Source organism: Danio rerio, chromosome 9 (genome assembly GCF_052040795.2).
Source record: "Danio rerio strain M-AB ecotype USA chromosome 9, GRCz13ab, whole genome shotgun sequence".
NCBI classification, from domain to species: domain Eukaryota; kingdom Metazoa; phylum Chordata; class Actinopteri; order Cypriniformes; family Danionidae; genus Danio; species Danio rerio.
In genome coordinates, this window is record NC_141029.1 from 43,234,881 (window position 1) to 43,249,669 (window position 14,789).

Consider the following 14,789-nt stretch of genomic DNA (forward strand, 5'->3'; position numbering starts at 1 on the left):
CTCATACACTACGGACAGTTTAGTTCATCCAATTCACCTAAAGCGCATGTCTTTGGACTATGGGGGAAACTGGAGCACCCGGAGGAAACCCACGCCAACAGGGGAGAGAATGCAAACTCTACACAGAAATGCCAACTGGTCCATCTAGGACTCGAACCAGCAACCTTCTTGCTATGAGGCGACAGAGTAAACCACTGAGCCACCGTGCTACCCCAAAACATAAATGATAATTTATACGTGAGCTATTTTAAGCTGAAACTTCACTGACATGTTCTGATTACATCAAAGGTTTATATTTAGGCTACATCTTGGAAAAAGGGTCATCATAACGCGTCCTCTTTAACTCACCTCACAACTGTATTCATGCCCAGTGCTTAACAAAGCAAAAGGCTGCATCATTATGTCCATTACAGAGTCCAAGCTAATGCTACGAGACAAGCATTCCGCCTACCAGAAGCACTCAGCACAATCCTCTCCCTCACACACACACAGAAGTGAGCTCCATTTGATACGAGTGCACCTTTTCTTCGACTACAGCCAGCCAACGCACACGCAGTAATAGCCCGAGGACAGTGAATGCGCTGATACACCTCTGTTTCTGCTGCCTCCTTCACACAGCACATTAACCTGCTGCGTCTCTGCTGGCTGATCTCATTTGTGTCTATTGACAGGATCGGCGCAGCATCATGACTAATGTCTGTCATTTTTAACTTAACACAATGGCCTTTAATTACCAGTAGCTTCAATGTGAACACTGAGGGGACGCGTCTCTGACACCCACTCCAAACAATACCTCACTTTAAAACAAAGAGGGTAGATTATAATGGCTGTTGTGCAGTCCGACAAAACCCATAGTAAATTTGAATCCAATTGGCCACATCCCATAGGAAAATACAGTTCAATTTTATTGATTAAAGTGCATGTTTAACAAAAAGAAATGAAAGGAAAAAAATTTACTTAAAATATAAATAAATAAATAAAAACGACTGTAATTTAAAATAATTTTAATTGTTTACTACAGCCATTATTACACTTCAAGATTTTCATACAAACCAGCTATAGTTTCTCAAACACACACACACACACACACACACACACACACACACACACACACACACACACACACACACACACACACACACACACACATTAAACATAAGTAACATGCAAACAGTAGCGTGTGTGTGTACATGAATGATAAATGTACACTCACTGGCCACTTTATAAGGTACACCTGTCCAACTGCTCCTTAACGCAATTTTCGCAATTAGACATGTAGATATGGTCAAGACGATCTGCTGCAGTTCAAACCGAGCATTAGAATGGGGAAGAAAGGTGATTTAAGTGACTTTGAACGTGACATGGTTGTTGGTGCCAGACGGGCTGGTCTGAGTATTTCAGAAACTGCTGATCAACTGGGATGTTCATGCACAACCATCTCTAGGGTTTTCAGAGAATGGTCCGACAAAGAGAAAATGTCAAGAGAGTGGCAGTTCTTAAGGCAAAAGGGGATCCAACCAGGTACTAGTTAGGTGTACCTAATAAAGTGCCGGTAATATAGTATATTTATATTTATTTATTTTTGAACTCTTGAACAACAATTATTCTTGTCTTAGAACAATTTTGAATTATTATTTTTTAAATTACTTCAAATGTTGATTACTGTATATATATATATAACAATCACACACACACACACACAATGTAAAAGATTGATGCGTTTACATGCTAACACTCACTACTCTTAAGAACTTTTTGCAAAAGTACCACGTTTTACTCATACTTTGAATACTTTTACTCTACTTACACTACATTTGTGGGCAGGTAGTAATTTGTAATTTTTTACTCAGTATTCTTTCCACTACTGTTGCTGAGGGACAGAGAAGGCTAAAGCAGGACATGTTCAGTTCTCCTCTGTCTCTCTTTCTGCCGATCCAGACGCCCACTCCAGAGCTCAGAGAACACATGGGATATTAGGATCGGTGCGGGATCATGTACTCAGAGAGTTCATCAAGGAGTTATTTTCACAGCTCACTGCGCTGGCAAACAACAACAATAATTAGCATAAATAATGAGCTCAGGCATACATTAAATAAAGCCTAAGTGTCTTGTTTTTTTCCCCAAGCAGATCTGTAGTACAAAGACAGCTATCAGGATTCATCTCCATTCATCTAAATATAGGATGCCCGGCTGGTGCTTAAGATTTGAATTGTGTGAACTTAGCAACGTGCTACAATGAACCTCCAACCACCATTAAAAGCATAGGTTTTACACAGCGGATAGCCTTCCAGCTGCAACCCAGTAATAGGAAACACCCATACACACTTATTCACACACATACACTACAGATAATTTAGTTTATTCAATTCACCTATAGCACATGGGGAAACCGGAGCACCTGAAGGAAACCCAATCCAACACAGGGAAAACATGCAAACACCACACAAAAATGACAACTGACCCAGCCGGGACTTAAACCAGCAACCTTCTTGCTTTGAGGCAACAGTGCTAACCACTGAGCCATCGTGTCTCCTGTAATAAGCATAATGTAATATATCAGTATATTCATGTATTCATTCACTTTCTTTTCAGCTTATTAATCTGGGGTCACCACAGCGGAATGAACCGCCAACTTATCCAGCATATGTTTTACGCAGCGGATGCCCTTCCAGCTGCAACCCATAATTGGGAACATCCATACACACTCATTCAAACACATACACTATGGCCAATTCTCCTATAGCGCATGTCTTTGGACTTGTGGGGGAAAACTGGAGGACTTGGAGAAAACCCACGTGAACACGGGGAGAACATGTAAACTCCACACAGAAATGCCAACTGACCCAGCCAAGGCTGGAACCAGTGACCTTCTTGCTGTAAGGCGATCGTACTACCCACTGCACCACCGTGACGCCATATTAGTATATATTTAATAATTTTAATGTTAATCATATTTACAAAACTACTACTACTAATAGTAATAATAATGATCTATTATAACAACAATAAATAATATCAATAATTAATATAATTATTATTACTGTAATTTTTTTGTAATAATTACAAAATTTTGATAAATATTTTAAGAAATGCTTTAATTATTCAGTTTGATTGTACTGGTGTATTGTACTGTTGAATTGTAAAATATAAATATAAATAATCTTTAATAAGTAAACAAGTACTAAATAATCAAATAAATCAATAAATAAATTCTGATTTATAAAAATTAATATTTATTTATATATATTTGGCTGTTAAAGGATATTGTTATTCATCTTGATGAAGACCATGTAGGTTGAAATGTTGTTATATTAAAAAAAAATTGAGAGCTAAAGTGGCAGTATGCAGATTTTCTTTTGATCTTGTTAAATGATATTGCCTAAGTAACATGGATAATATTTGGCAGTGATACAACTATTCGAAATCTGGAATCTGATGATTTAAAAAACTGAGCAAACTGTCTTTAAAGTTGTCTGAATGAAATGCATATTACAAAGTAAAAATTATGTTTTTAGATATGTATAGGAGGAAATTTACAAAATGTCTTCTTGCAACATTATCATCACTCAATATTTTAATGATGTTTGGCAGAGTTGGGTGTAACGTGTTCCACTGAAATACGTTACCGTTTTCTAATTAAATTTTTTGAGGAATCCAGTAATGTAATGGTTTACATTTTACATTTGTGTAGTCTGATTACAGTTACTGAAGTCAATGTAATTGTGTTGGTTGCATTACAAATATAATATTTAGAAGAAAAAAATGCTTCTTTTAAATCACGTCTTCCAGTGCAGCATCAGTTAATAAGCATGCACTTTTAAATAGCTGGAGAACGCCAGTTAAAATAGCTACTGTCGAGAGCAGTTGCTTTTTCAAGTGGTTGATTTCATTGAGCGTAAAAACAAAAATATTGCTGTGAAATTCAGTTTATTGACCTTATTCTTCAATGCGGAAGTGCGCTTGGTTTTGCGATTGTTTTAGAACTTCTAATTCAGCTGCCTATGGGAGAAATGACTAGGAATAATAAACGTCAGAAAACTAGTGTTTGCATGATTATACAGACAAAGTACAATAAGATAATAAGAAAATATCAGTTTGCAACATCAAGCAGCAGAACAAGCTGTTTTTAACATATAAAAATGAATGGAAGTGAATGAGACCGGAAGTCTCGAGCCAAAATGATGCAAATAACTGCGCCCGCTCGTCCGCAGAGAATAAGTTGAATATCAAGTCTCTAAAGATCATTCGACTGCTTTTAACTCGACCAGCATCTTGTTCAAGCATTTGAACAGAAAGTCTTTTAAGACAATACTCGTCACCAAGGAGAACACCGATGCCCAAAAACACGGTGGCCCAACTCACCCTAAACAGACTAAAATGGATTTTTGTGCACGATCAGGAGTGAAAGTATCTTCTGAATGTAAAGAGAAGCATAGCTGCTTATGGGGCCGTACACGTATCGCCTCTTATGTGCATATTGGGAGCACTTATTTCCCAGGTGCTCTCTGTTGAAAACCATGAGTCACGTGAAAAGAACTGATCAGTTTCATACTTTGTAAGGAAAATACACATTTCTGTAGACTAATTATCTCAGACAAACAAAGAACACCCAAACACTGCAGTGCTTTTTCATACTATGGATGTCAATGGTTACAGGTATGCAGTTCATGTCCTTCTTTTGTGTTCAAAAAGAAAAAAGACAAACAGGTTTTAAACAAGTGAATGATGAGAGAATTTTAAGTTTTGGGCAAACTATGTCTTTAAGGCCCAATCACAATTCTACCCCTGAGCCCTTCCACTTACCCTTGCCCCTTGTTTTGCGTGTTCATCCCAAGGGGCAGGGGTGTTCCAATTCTCTTTAGCTTGAAGGCGTAGGGCTAAGGGGAAGGGGTGATTAGCCCTTTGAACAAAGATTTTTCAAGACCATACTCAAAACCAAGGGGTAAGAAAATTTCCCAAATTACACCAGGCGCAACGGCAATATTGCTGAACTCGGAAGTAAGGAGATCCACAAATTAGTATTTAGTATTTTTACAACAAACAAGCACATGTTTTAATATACTCATAACTGCGTTTGTGTTTTACCATCATGCTTAAAAAAAAAAAAAAAAAAAAACGCTAAAAAACCCTCGCTACATTTTGCAATCTATAATCCATAATAATTACTCCTGTACAGCAGTCCCACAACATTCTGACACTCGATGACACTTAAATACCCCGTCAGAAAAGTCTAGTGGCTGAGAATGAGCTTTTTACAGTGTCTGCTATAATGTTAATGTTGTTTTCGTGTGTTTACTGAATATAGCCACCTTGTAAATACACAGTACAGTTACCATCTTATTGCCACATTAGATCGTTATGATAACATAATATATGCCTTCAGTGATTTCCTGAAGATAAATACCTAAAAATAACGCAATTGCAATAACTACAGCAGTCGCTATCATCAATCTCATATGAAGCAAAGGATTGAGATGACATGAGGACATGTGCAGGTGCTGTAGTGCTGTCCCATTCCTTAGGGGTACATTTTGAAGCCCTTCCCCTTAACCCTCGGTTGTAAGGGCTAAGGGGAATGGGTAAGGGTACAAAAATAGAATTGGGATTGGGCCTAATTCTTTTAAAAATGTCAAGCTGCTTTGATCAACCCATTGTAATGTTTTTCAGGGAATATTAAACCACTAAAAGAGCTGCAGTTTACTTTGTATTTTTATAGGTATATTTTATGTCTTAAAAGCAACTTCAAAGTAAAGTAATTAGTAATCTGATTACTTTTAACATAATGTAATTAGTAATGAAATCAGATTACACTTTTCCAGTAGTAATCAGTAATTTGTAATTGATTACTTTTTAAAAGTAGCTTACCCAACATGGCATAAAAGAAAAATGTATATTTTTAGGGCATTGCCAAAAATGTATTAATGTGACACAAGCCTGGTTTTGTGGTCCACAAAAGGTTTCAATTATATTTTAATTATATTAATAAATACAAAATATATATTATCATTAAAATTAAATATAAATATATATAACCTAGAAAATAGGTTTAAGAGTCTGCAAAAAAAAAACTCTAGGTAGCCAGGCAGTACTTTGCAACACAAAAGCCCTTGTGCGCATGAACACGTTTGTACCTGTGCTGTGATGCAGATAATCAGTGCTCAGATTTAGTACAGTATATATGTGCAGTAATTATCATCACGCACCAACACAAGGGTTAGAATGAGCTCCAGACGAGTGGCATATGAATATGAGAGTGTACGTAGATCTGTGTTCATTTTTCCACCCGCCGGCGTCTCCTCTCCCTCCCTCCCCTCCACACCCGCCTCCGCCTGCAGCTGCCAGATGAGCCCCAGAAAACACCGCGTCTGGAGCAGGTGATGCAAACTGCTGAATTATCTGAGAAACAACAACTGAAACGCTCCATCGCCCTTCCATATGGTCTAATGTGGACAAAAATAACCTGGATGGGCAGTCAAGAGTGAAAAACAAATTGCTTTCTGATAATAATAATCCTAATATAATAGCTGTTTGTATTGAGAATGTGTTTCTTGACTCTTGCGTGATGCGCAGTGTGGTTCACACATGGTTTTATTTGCTTTGTGGCCTGAAGTTTTGGATTCTAATGATCTGATGATATGGTGATGCTGTACTGTGGTAAACTAGGTTGTTTTTGTAGTAAACTAACAACAATTTAAGTCATTTTTAATTTACTGGAAATGAAATAAATCTTGTAATTATTAACTATATATAATAAACTATTAGATTGTTAAAAATTATTAGCTTTAATTATGTACACTTTGTACACTATGTACAAATCAAACTAAAATGAAAATATATAATTAGTTAATCAATTAATTAAAATAGAGACATTTAAATTATAAAAAACTAAATACAAATTTAAATGAACCAATGATCGTTTATAGTAACTATTAATAGTTTGTTAATAATTGTTAGCTTTAATTAAATACACTTTTTAGATGTAAATTCAAACAAAAATGGAATTATATAACTAATTAATTAAAATAGAGACATTTAAAAATAAAAAACTAAATACAAAAGTATGAACGATCATTAATGTTAAGAGTTTGTGCACAATTATTAGCTATAATTTTGTACTTTCAGATGTAAATTCAAACTTAAATAATTATATATTAAATAAAATAGAGACATTTAAATAACAAAAAATGTATACAAATGTAAATGAATCAATGATCATTAACGTTATTAACAATGAATAGTTTGTTAATTATTAGCTTTAATTATTTACAATTTTCAAATGTAAATTAAAACTAAAATGAAATAATATTAATTAATCAATATAGAGACATTTAAATAATAAAACAACTAAATACAAATATTAATGTATAATTTAGGTTAAAGACCTAAAGGTTTAATTAATTTAAAGACTTAGGTTTAATATATCTATATGTATAATTTTGTATATAAAGACCTTTATAAAAAGAACCAATTAGATTTTTTTATTAATAAAAAAAAACAGGTAAAAATACAAACTGTTTTCCCCTCACAAAGCACTGGATTTTAAATTATTAATAAACTAAATACTATTTATTAATACAAATAGTAAATCTAAATTATTATTATTATTATTATTATTATTATTATTATTAATTATATTAATATTAATATTAATAAAGGCGGGTTCACACCAAGCACGATAACAATAATGACATTGTAATATTAGTAACTATATTTTTAGACCATTTTATCATGTTGATAACATATCTGATACCAGTAATTGTACTGTTTTAGCACCAAACATGCATAATCTTTCCCTTGAAATGAAAATCACACATTCAAAACAGTAAAAAAAATCACTTATTAATAGTGAAAGCAAAAAATAGTAACATTGTTGAAATTAAAAAAAACAAAAGAATAAATAGTATTATAAAAATAATATTATCTTCAAATTTCGTTATTGCTTAAAATTTTTAAACACACACAATCTCTGACAACCCTAGAAGTTTGTGAAAGCTCTTGTTGGACCCTAGTTTAACCTTCAGTTAACCTACCGAAACAAACTGATTTAAATAAAAAGCATCTGCAATGTGTCAAATAAGCCATCCTCTCCAGTTCCACAAAGCCCAAACTTACCCTGCGGCTCAGTGTTTTTGTCAGCCGTGAGGCCGTTGCTGTTCTGCCGGTCTGCGCTGTGTTTGTAGGGGCCTGGTGGGACCCTCCACTCCAGAGCCTGAAGTCTGTCCTGCGCTGCGGCGTCATGCAGGATCTCCATCTGCTTGGCCAACAGACGCTCCAGCTGAACCTATAATATGCACAGACAGCAGGGAGTCACACAGGCGGATGTGTACAGCACTGAACGTACAGTGTGAAAAAAATCATTTCCAATAGTCAACATTCAAAAATATACTGCAACTGCGGTGACACAAAATAAAACTAGCCATAAATAAGACCCGCGGATTATGCTGCAAATTCATATTTGCCCATCCAACAGGGTTTTACAGTTACTATATGTACCGTTGAAATCAGAATTATTAGCCCTCCTGGATTATTAGCCCCCCTGTATATTTTTTGCCACGATTTCTGTTTAATGGAGCAAAGATTTTTTTTCAATACTTTTTAAATATAATAGTTTTGATAATTCATTTCTATTAATTTAGTTATTTTATCTTTGCCAGTATTTTATCCATGACAGTACATAACATTTTACCAGATATTTTTAAAGATACTAGTATTCAGCTTTAAGTGACATTTAAAAGCTTAAGTTTGTTCTTTAGACCATTGAAATAATAAATAATATTAAAATAATAAGGGGGCTAATAATATTGACCATAAATAGTAAAAAAAAAAAAAAACTTTTATTCTAGCTGAAATAAAACAAAACTGAAACAAGACTTTCATATATATATATATATATATATATATATATATAATTATTAATACAATTAAAGTATTTTTTTCTTTGTATTTAAAAATAATAATAAATTTGAAAGGGCAACACAGTGGCTTAGTGGTTAGCATTGTCGCCTCACAGCAAGTTTCGCTGGTTCAAGTCCCTGCTGGGTCAGTTGGCATTTTTGTGTGGAATTTGCATGTTTTCTCCACATTGGTGTGGGTTTCCTTCCTAGGCCGAAGGAAAATGAATTAATGAATCAAATTAGGAGATCACCATGGCATTTTAAATGTAATACAGTTTGGTATATTTAGCTTCGGCCCACCACCCTCAATCAAGTTGGTTTTTTCCCTTTGTAAGAAAAGTTTTGCGCACCTCTGCTTTAAATAATGTATTATAAGACATTGATTTTGCCAAGGATGATCGAATGAATTATGAAAATCCAAAAATAAGTGTGGAGCTCGAATCCTCTATTAATTCCAATAGCACCCCTCTTACATGTGCAACAGCATGCTACCTCCAGCAGACAAAACTTTCTGTTTTTACTTTTTTTTTTTTTTTTTTTTTTACACAGGAAGATGCTATTCACAGTTACAAAATGACACGTTTCCACTTCAGAACACAAAAGCAGCATAATTAACTGATGTTTCTACGGCAATGCGTTCCTGTCAATCTATCTATTGAAAAACACAGCAATTAAAGAGAGGGAAAAAAAGCAGCTCTGAATGTTTTAAATGCTAAAAAACTGCTCTAACAGCTCAAAAACAAAAAAAGGTGTCAACTCTGTCTCATATGCAGAGGCGATAAATAGGCACAAATGAAACAGCTGTTTACAGGAAGTAAGGAAAGTACATAAAAGCAAGTTAGAATAGACAACTAAATGAAAGTTTACTATAGGCTCTGGAAACATGTTACTTGTTGAATTATGTTCGAAAATATTGTTTAAAATACTGCAAACATTGTTATTTTACTGAACGGTTTGTATGATTGATTCAATGACTCGCTCACAAAGACCTCTTTTGTTGTCTTCTCTCTCTTATAGATAACTTGATGTTTACATTTGAGCTGGGTACAGTTATTATCATATATTGTTATATGTTTTAATCATTTAATGTTATATCATTTTATACGGTTATTTGTACTTAATTCAATTGTGACCACAGAGAATTGTTGTCATTAAATCATTTCATATTCAAGTATTTGATAGTATTTATATTCAAGTATATATTCAAGTATTTATTTATTCAAGTAAATAATATTTGACTAGATCTTTTTCAAAACACTTGTATACAGCTTAAAGTGACATTTAAAGGCTTAACTAGATTAATAGGTTAACTATGCAAGTTAGGGTAATTAGGCAAGTTATTGTATAACTTGTATAGCTTGTAATAATATTATATAACTTGTATTGTACTGTAGACTATCGAAAAAAATTAGCTTAAAGGGGCTTATAATTTTAACCTTAAAATGGTCTATCTATCCATCTATCGGTCTAAATCCATCCATTTATCTATCTATCTATCTATCTATCTATCTATCTATCTATCTATCTATCTATCTATCTATCTATCTATCTATCCACATACACACACACACACACACACACACACACACACACACACACACACACACACACACACACATATATACATATTTTGCGATCTCCAGAAAGGTATATGGCTCTTTCAGAATCAGCCTATGTTGTGTAAATCTAGTTTCTGTGATAGGGTCTATTTTTGTGGAAAAAGGGTGAATTTGGAGTCATAATGTAGAAAGCAAAAGTCTTTAGTAAGAAAATCCAATACACTTTCTAACAGTTTTACCTTTATACTTCTGTTTTAGAGTTTTTGTGTTATCTCTATACACCCAGAGTCTGAGAGTAATGTCATTTGAATTCTCTGTATTTCTATACATCCTGTGGCAGAATTGACAATAAAGCTGACCTTGACTAACACACTCTTTTGTGTAAACTACTTATTTAAAATAAGCTGAAACAACACTATTTATGAGGTTTTTTTTTTGGGACAACTTAATTATTTTATGTTCAATCCACTCATTTTGTAAAAACGAATAAGTTTATCTCAACACAAATCGATTGTGTGGAACCCAGCATTTTTAACAGTGCATAATCCATCCATTGATTTGTCATATATATTGCTGACCAAAAGTAGGCCACGGTCAGGAGGACAGTTGAAGCTCTCGCAGTTGCTGAAGCAAAACCCTGCACGATAGGCTAGCAGAGCGAGACGTGTGGTGGTAGACATAGACATGAAGACGGCGCCTGAGAGCATTCCTCTCCCACACACAAATAAACACACTGTCATAATGCAGTCAGTCACCTGGATGTTCCGCCCGAGCGTCTCCTCTCCTTTAGATCTGGCGTGGGCAAGCTGCTCCTTAAGGGTCTCCTGGCGCATGTGAATGGCCTGCAGCGCCTCCTGGAGGTCAAAACAGCCCTCCTGCAGATCGATACACATTCTGTTGATATTGGCTTTATGCTGAACGTCACATCAACAAACCAAAAAACTGGTCTAATTGTATCTGCTAGTCAATGATGGGCATATTAATGGACATGGCTAACCAAGACAGTTCTTTGTAATGTTGCATTTTATTTGCATTTAAATGTCCAAATGGGTGGCGTGGTGGCCCAGTGGGTGGTGCTGTCGCCTCACAGCAAGAAGGTCGCTGGTTCGAGCCTCGGCTGGGTCCGTTTCTGTGTGGAATTTGCATGTGCTCCATGTTGGTGTGGGTTTCCTCCGGGTGCTCCGGTTTCCCCCACAAGTCCAAAGACATGCGCCATAGGAGAATTGAAAACGCTAAATTGTCCATAGTGTATGTATGTGTGTAAATGAGTGTGTATGGATGTTTCCCAGTAATAGGTTGCAGTTGGAAGGGCATCCGCTGTGTAAAACATATGCTGGATAAGTTGGCAGTTCATTCCGCTGTGGCGACCCCTGACTAATAAAGAGACTAAGCTGAAAAAAAGAAAATTAATGAATGAATAAATGTCCAAATGTTAGGCTACTACAAAAAGTTTTTGTGTGCAGTGTGCAATCAAAGTCGTTAAGCATTGAAGCCAAGCATACAACAAAGCTGAAATGGAAGTGATCCGTTTCATAGAATACATTCTCAAAAATCAAGGTTCCAAAAGGAGGTTTTCACAGGATGCATGCGAATACTTTCAAAACAAAGATTACAAAACTTTGAATACATTCATTGTGATACCATAGAACACAGGTGTCAAAGCCAGTTCCTGGAGGGCTGCAGCTCTGCTGTTTATGTTTAACCCTAATTAAACACACCTGATCAAACTAATTGAGTCCTTCAGGGTTGTTTGAAACCTAGGCTGCATCCGAAACCGCCTACTACTCAGTAGGTACTGCATTTGAATTTAAACGTACTACTCGGCCGTTAGAAAAGTATGTACTATACAGTATGAATGAGAAAAGTATGAATGGAATTCAGATGTACTACATCCGCCATTTTGTCATGGTCACGTGACCTACCTGCGTCAGTTGCGTCGCCTCACTTTCATTCATGAATTCTCTCACGGGGCATTATGGGATAGCACAGTGTGCATGGGATGCGCACTTCAGAATCTCGCCGGAAGTAGTAAGTCATCCGGGTACTTCTCGCCTACTGATTTTTAAATTAGCATACTATATAGTATGGAAGTATGCAGTTTCGGACGCAGCCCCACAGATAAGCGTGTTGAACTAAAATGTGCAAACTAAACTGTGGTCCAGAAGAACCATTTTGGGTTCCCAAAAGAAATTTTCAGGGAACAATTCTTAAAGGAATTATGTTTTATACTTTATGGATTTTGCATACTATAAAGAAACTTTTATGGGATGTAAAAGTTATAAGGATACTAAAAATCCTCCATAAAAGCACCACTGATAAACCCTAAAAAAATTATTGTAAAGCCAATGGTCATTTCTGGGTTCTCAAATAACCTGTAAATCGTTAAAAAAAAAAAAAGTATAGAAATAGATTTTTTAACATTTACCAACGGCCATTTATGACACTTATGAAAATGTATATTTAAAGGGATAGTTCACCCAAAATTGTTCCAGAACAGTTTGAGTTTTTGTTCTATTGAACACAGAATATATATTGAAGAATAGTGAAAATCTGTAACCATTGACTTTTAGTTTTTCTTTTTCCTACATGGTAATCAATGATTACCGGTTTCCACAATCCTTTAAATGTCCATTTTGGACTTATTTTTTATTTCTTAAGCTCTAATAGTTTTTACTGGTTAATTGAGAACCCAGGCCATTGTTTTTAAAATAGTTTTTAAAGGGTTTATCAACTGTGCTTTCATGAAAGATTTTTAGCATCCATATAACTTTTACATCCCGCAACTGTCTCTTTCCAGAACAAAAACTCAAAAACTCCAACTGTTTTGAAATTAATTAAAGGGTTACTAAATGATGACTCAATTTTTTAACTTGTATTTACTTTCGATCAGCCATTTTAAAAAACAAAGCATGCCGTTTCCACTTTATTTAGTCATTCATTCATTCATTCATTCTCCTTTGGCTTTGTCCCTTATTTATCAGAGGTCGTCATAGCGGAATGAACTGCCAACTATTCCGGCATATTTTTTGTGCAGCAGATGCCCTTCCAGCCGCAACCCAGTACTGGGAAATAACCATACACACTCACATTCACTTAAAGCGCATGTCTTTGGATTGTGGGAGAAACCGAAGCACCCGGGGAAAATCCACATGAACCAGTGACCTTCTTGCTGTGAGACGACAGTACTAATTGCTAATTTATAGAATATATAGATTTTTTAAATCTCTTTTCCTACATCATTTTCCTCCCACTTTATCAGGACAATGAAGGTTGCATTAAGGCGGCATAAATTGTTGTTTCGGGAAGGAAAGTAGTTTTTTTTTTCCCAATTGGTAGTAATACAGCTTCTCCAAAACAAACAAACAAACAAGCAAACAAACAAACAAGCAAACAAACAAGCTAAAAGTAGATTTGGTCTGGGAATTGATTCACTCATTGTGGTGTGCAATACAGTACTGTAGCTGCACCTGTTCCCACGTCATCAGGAAGATGTTGTTGAGAGTGGGAGGTGAAAGTTATTTTGATTAAAGATTATGTGGGAACATAAATATGAAAACAATTTATGGCACTATGCACGTGTTCATTATGAAGAATCAAATTACACAAAAAACCTGACACACCACATTTAAAGAATAGAAGTGTCACAGCTGAATGCCAACACCTCCTTTAAGTCCACAAACCACGACAGCATTGGCCAGAGAACTGAAAACCTAACTAATAGAAATGAACCACTCTCTTACCGAAGGTTCATGAGGTTAATGTGACATTTGTAAAATACCAGAACAATTCCAGGACACGCTGTTAATCTCAACCACTTCACAGAGCAAAGCCACTAATTTTTCGCTAACGGAGTGCAAAAAAAGAAGCTTCACTCCACTGAGGCGAAAAGGTCAGATACTTAATAAAATGTCATCCCACTTAAGAATCCCCTCAGGATGAGTTTCAACCGACAGGCTGAGGAACTAATAGTACATTCTGTCCAACGGGCCGCTACATCCGTTTAGAAAGTTAATGTGGGACAGGTGATGTAGCTATGACCTACTTAAATAATATAGATCTGCTGAATAAAAAGTCTGTCATTGTTTATTGTAACATTACAGGGTTAGGGTTAATCATCTTTTATCAAACACTGGATGAGGAAAACAGTCTATTATTAGATGTTTATTTCACACAAAGGTTTATTTGCTAAAGTCTGTTGATAAATACATGCTTACAGTACATTCTCATTGGAATTTGTGCAAAGTTCAGTGCGTTCATGCAGTCCACCATACCTGTCCAGGTAGCTGATAGATCTGGGCCATGAGAGGTCTTCTGTGAATATTGGTAGGCTCAGAAG

General features: G+C 35.4%; 1 protein-coding gene across 3 annotated transcripts in view; it reads right to left on the reverse strand.

The window, feature by feature from the left end:
* Nucleotides 1–14,789, reverse strand: part of nab1b (NGFI-A binding protein 1b (EGR1 binding protein 1)) — a 47,961-nt gene that overhangs the window by 11,407 nt on the left and 21,765 nt on the right. For all 3 annotated transcript variants that reach the window (XM_087266794.1, XM_087266795.1, NM_001123273.1), the window contains 2 exons: nucleotides 11,209–11,328; nucleotides 8,113–8,281 (listed from right to left, as the gene is read on the reverse strand). In XM_087266794.1, the coding sequence (XP_087122920.1) occupies nucleotides 8,113–8,281; nucleotides 11,209–11,328 (289 nt within the window). The remainder of the gene's footprint in view (nucleotides 1–8,112; nucleotides 8,282–11,208; nucleotides 11,329–14,789) is intronic.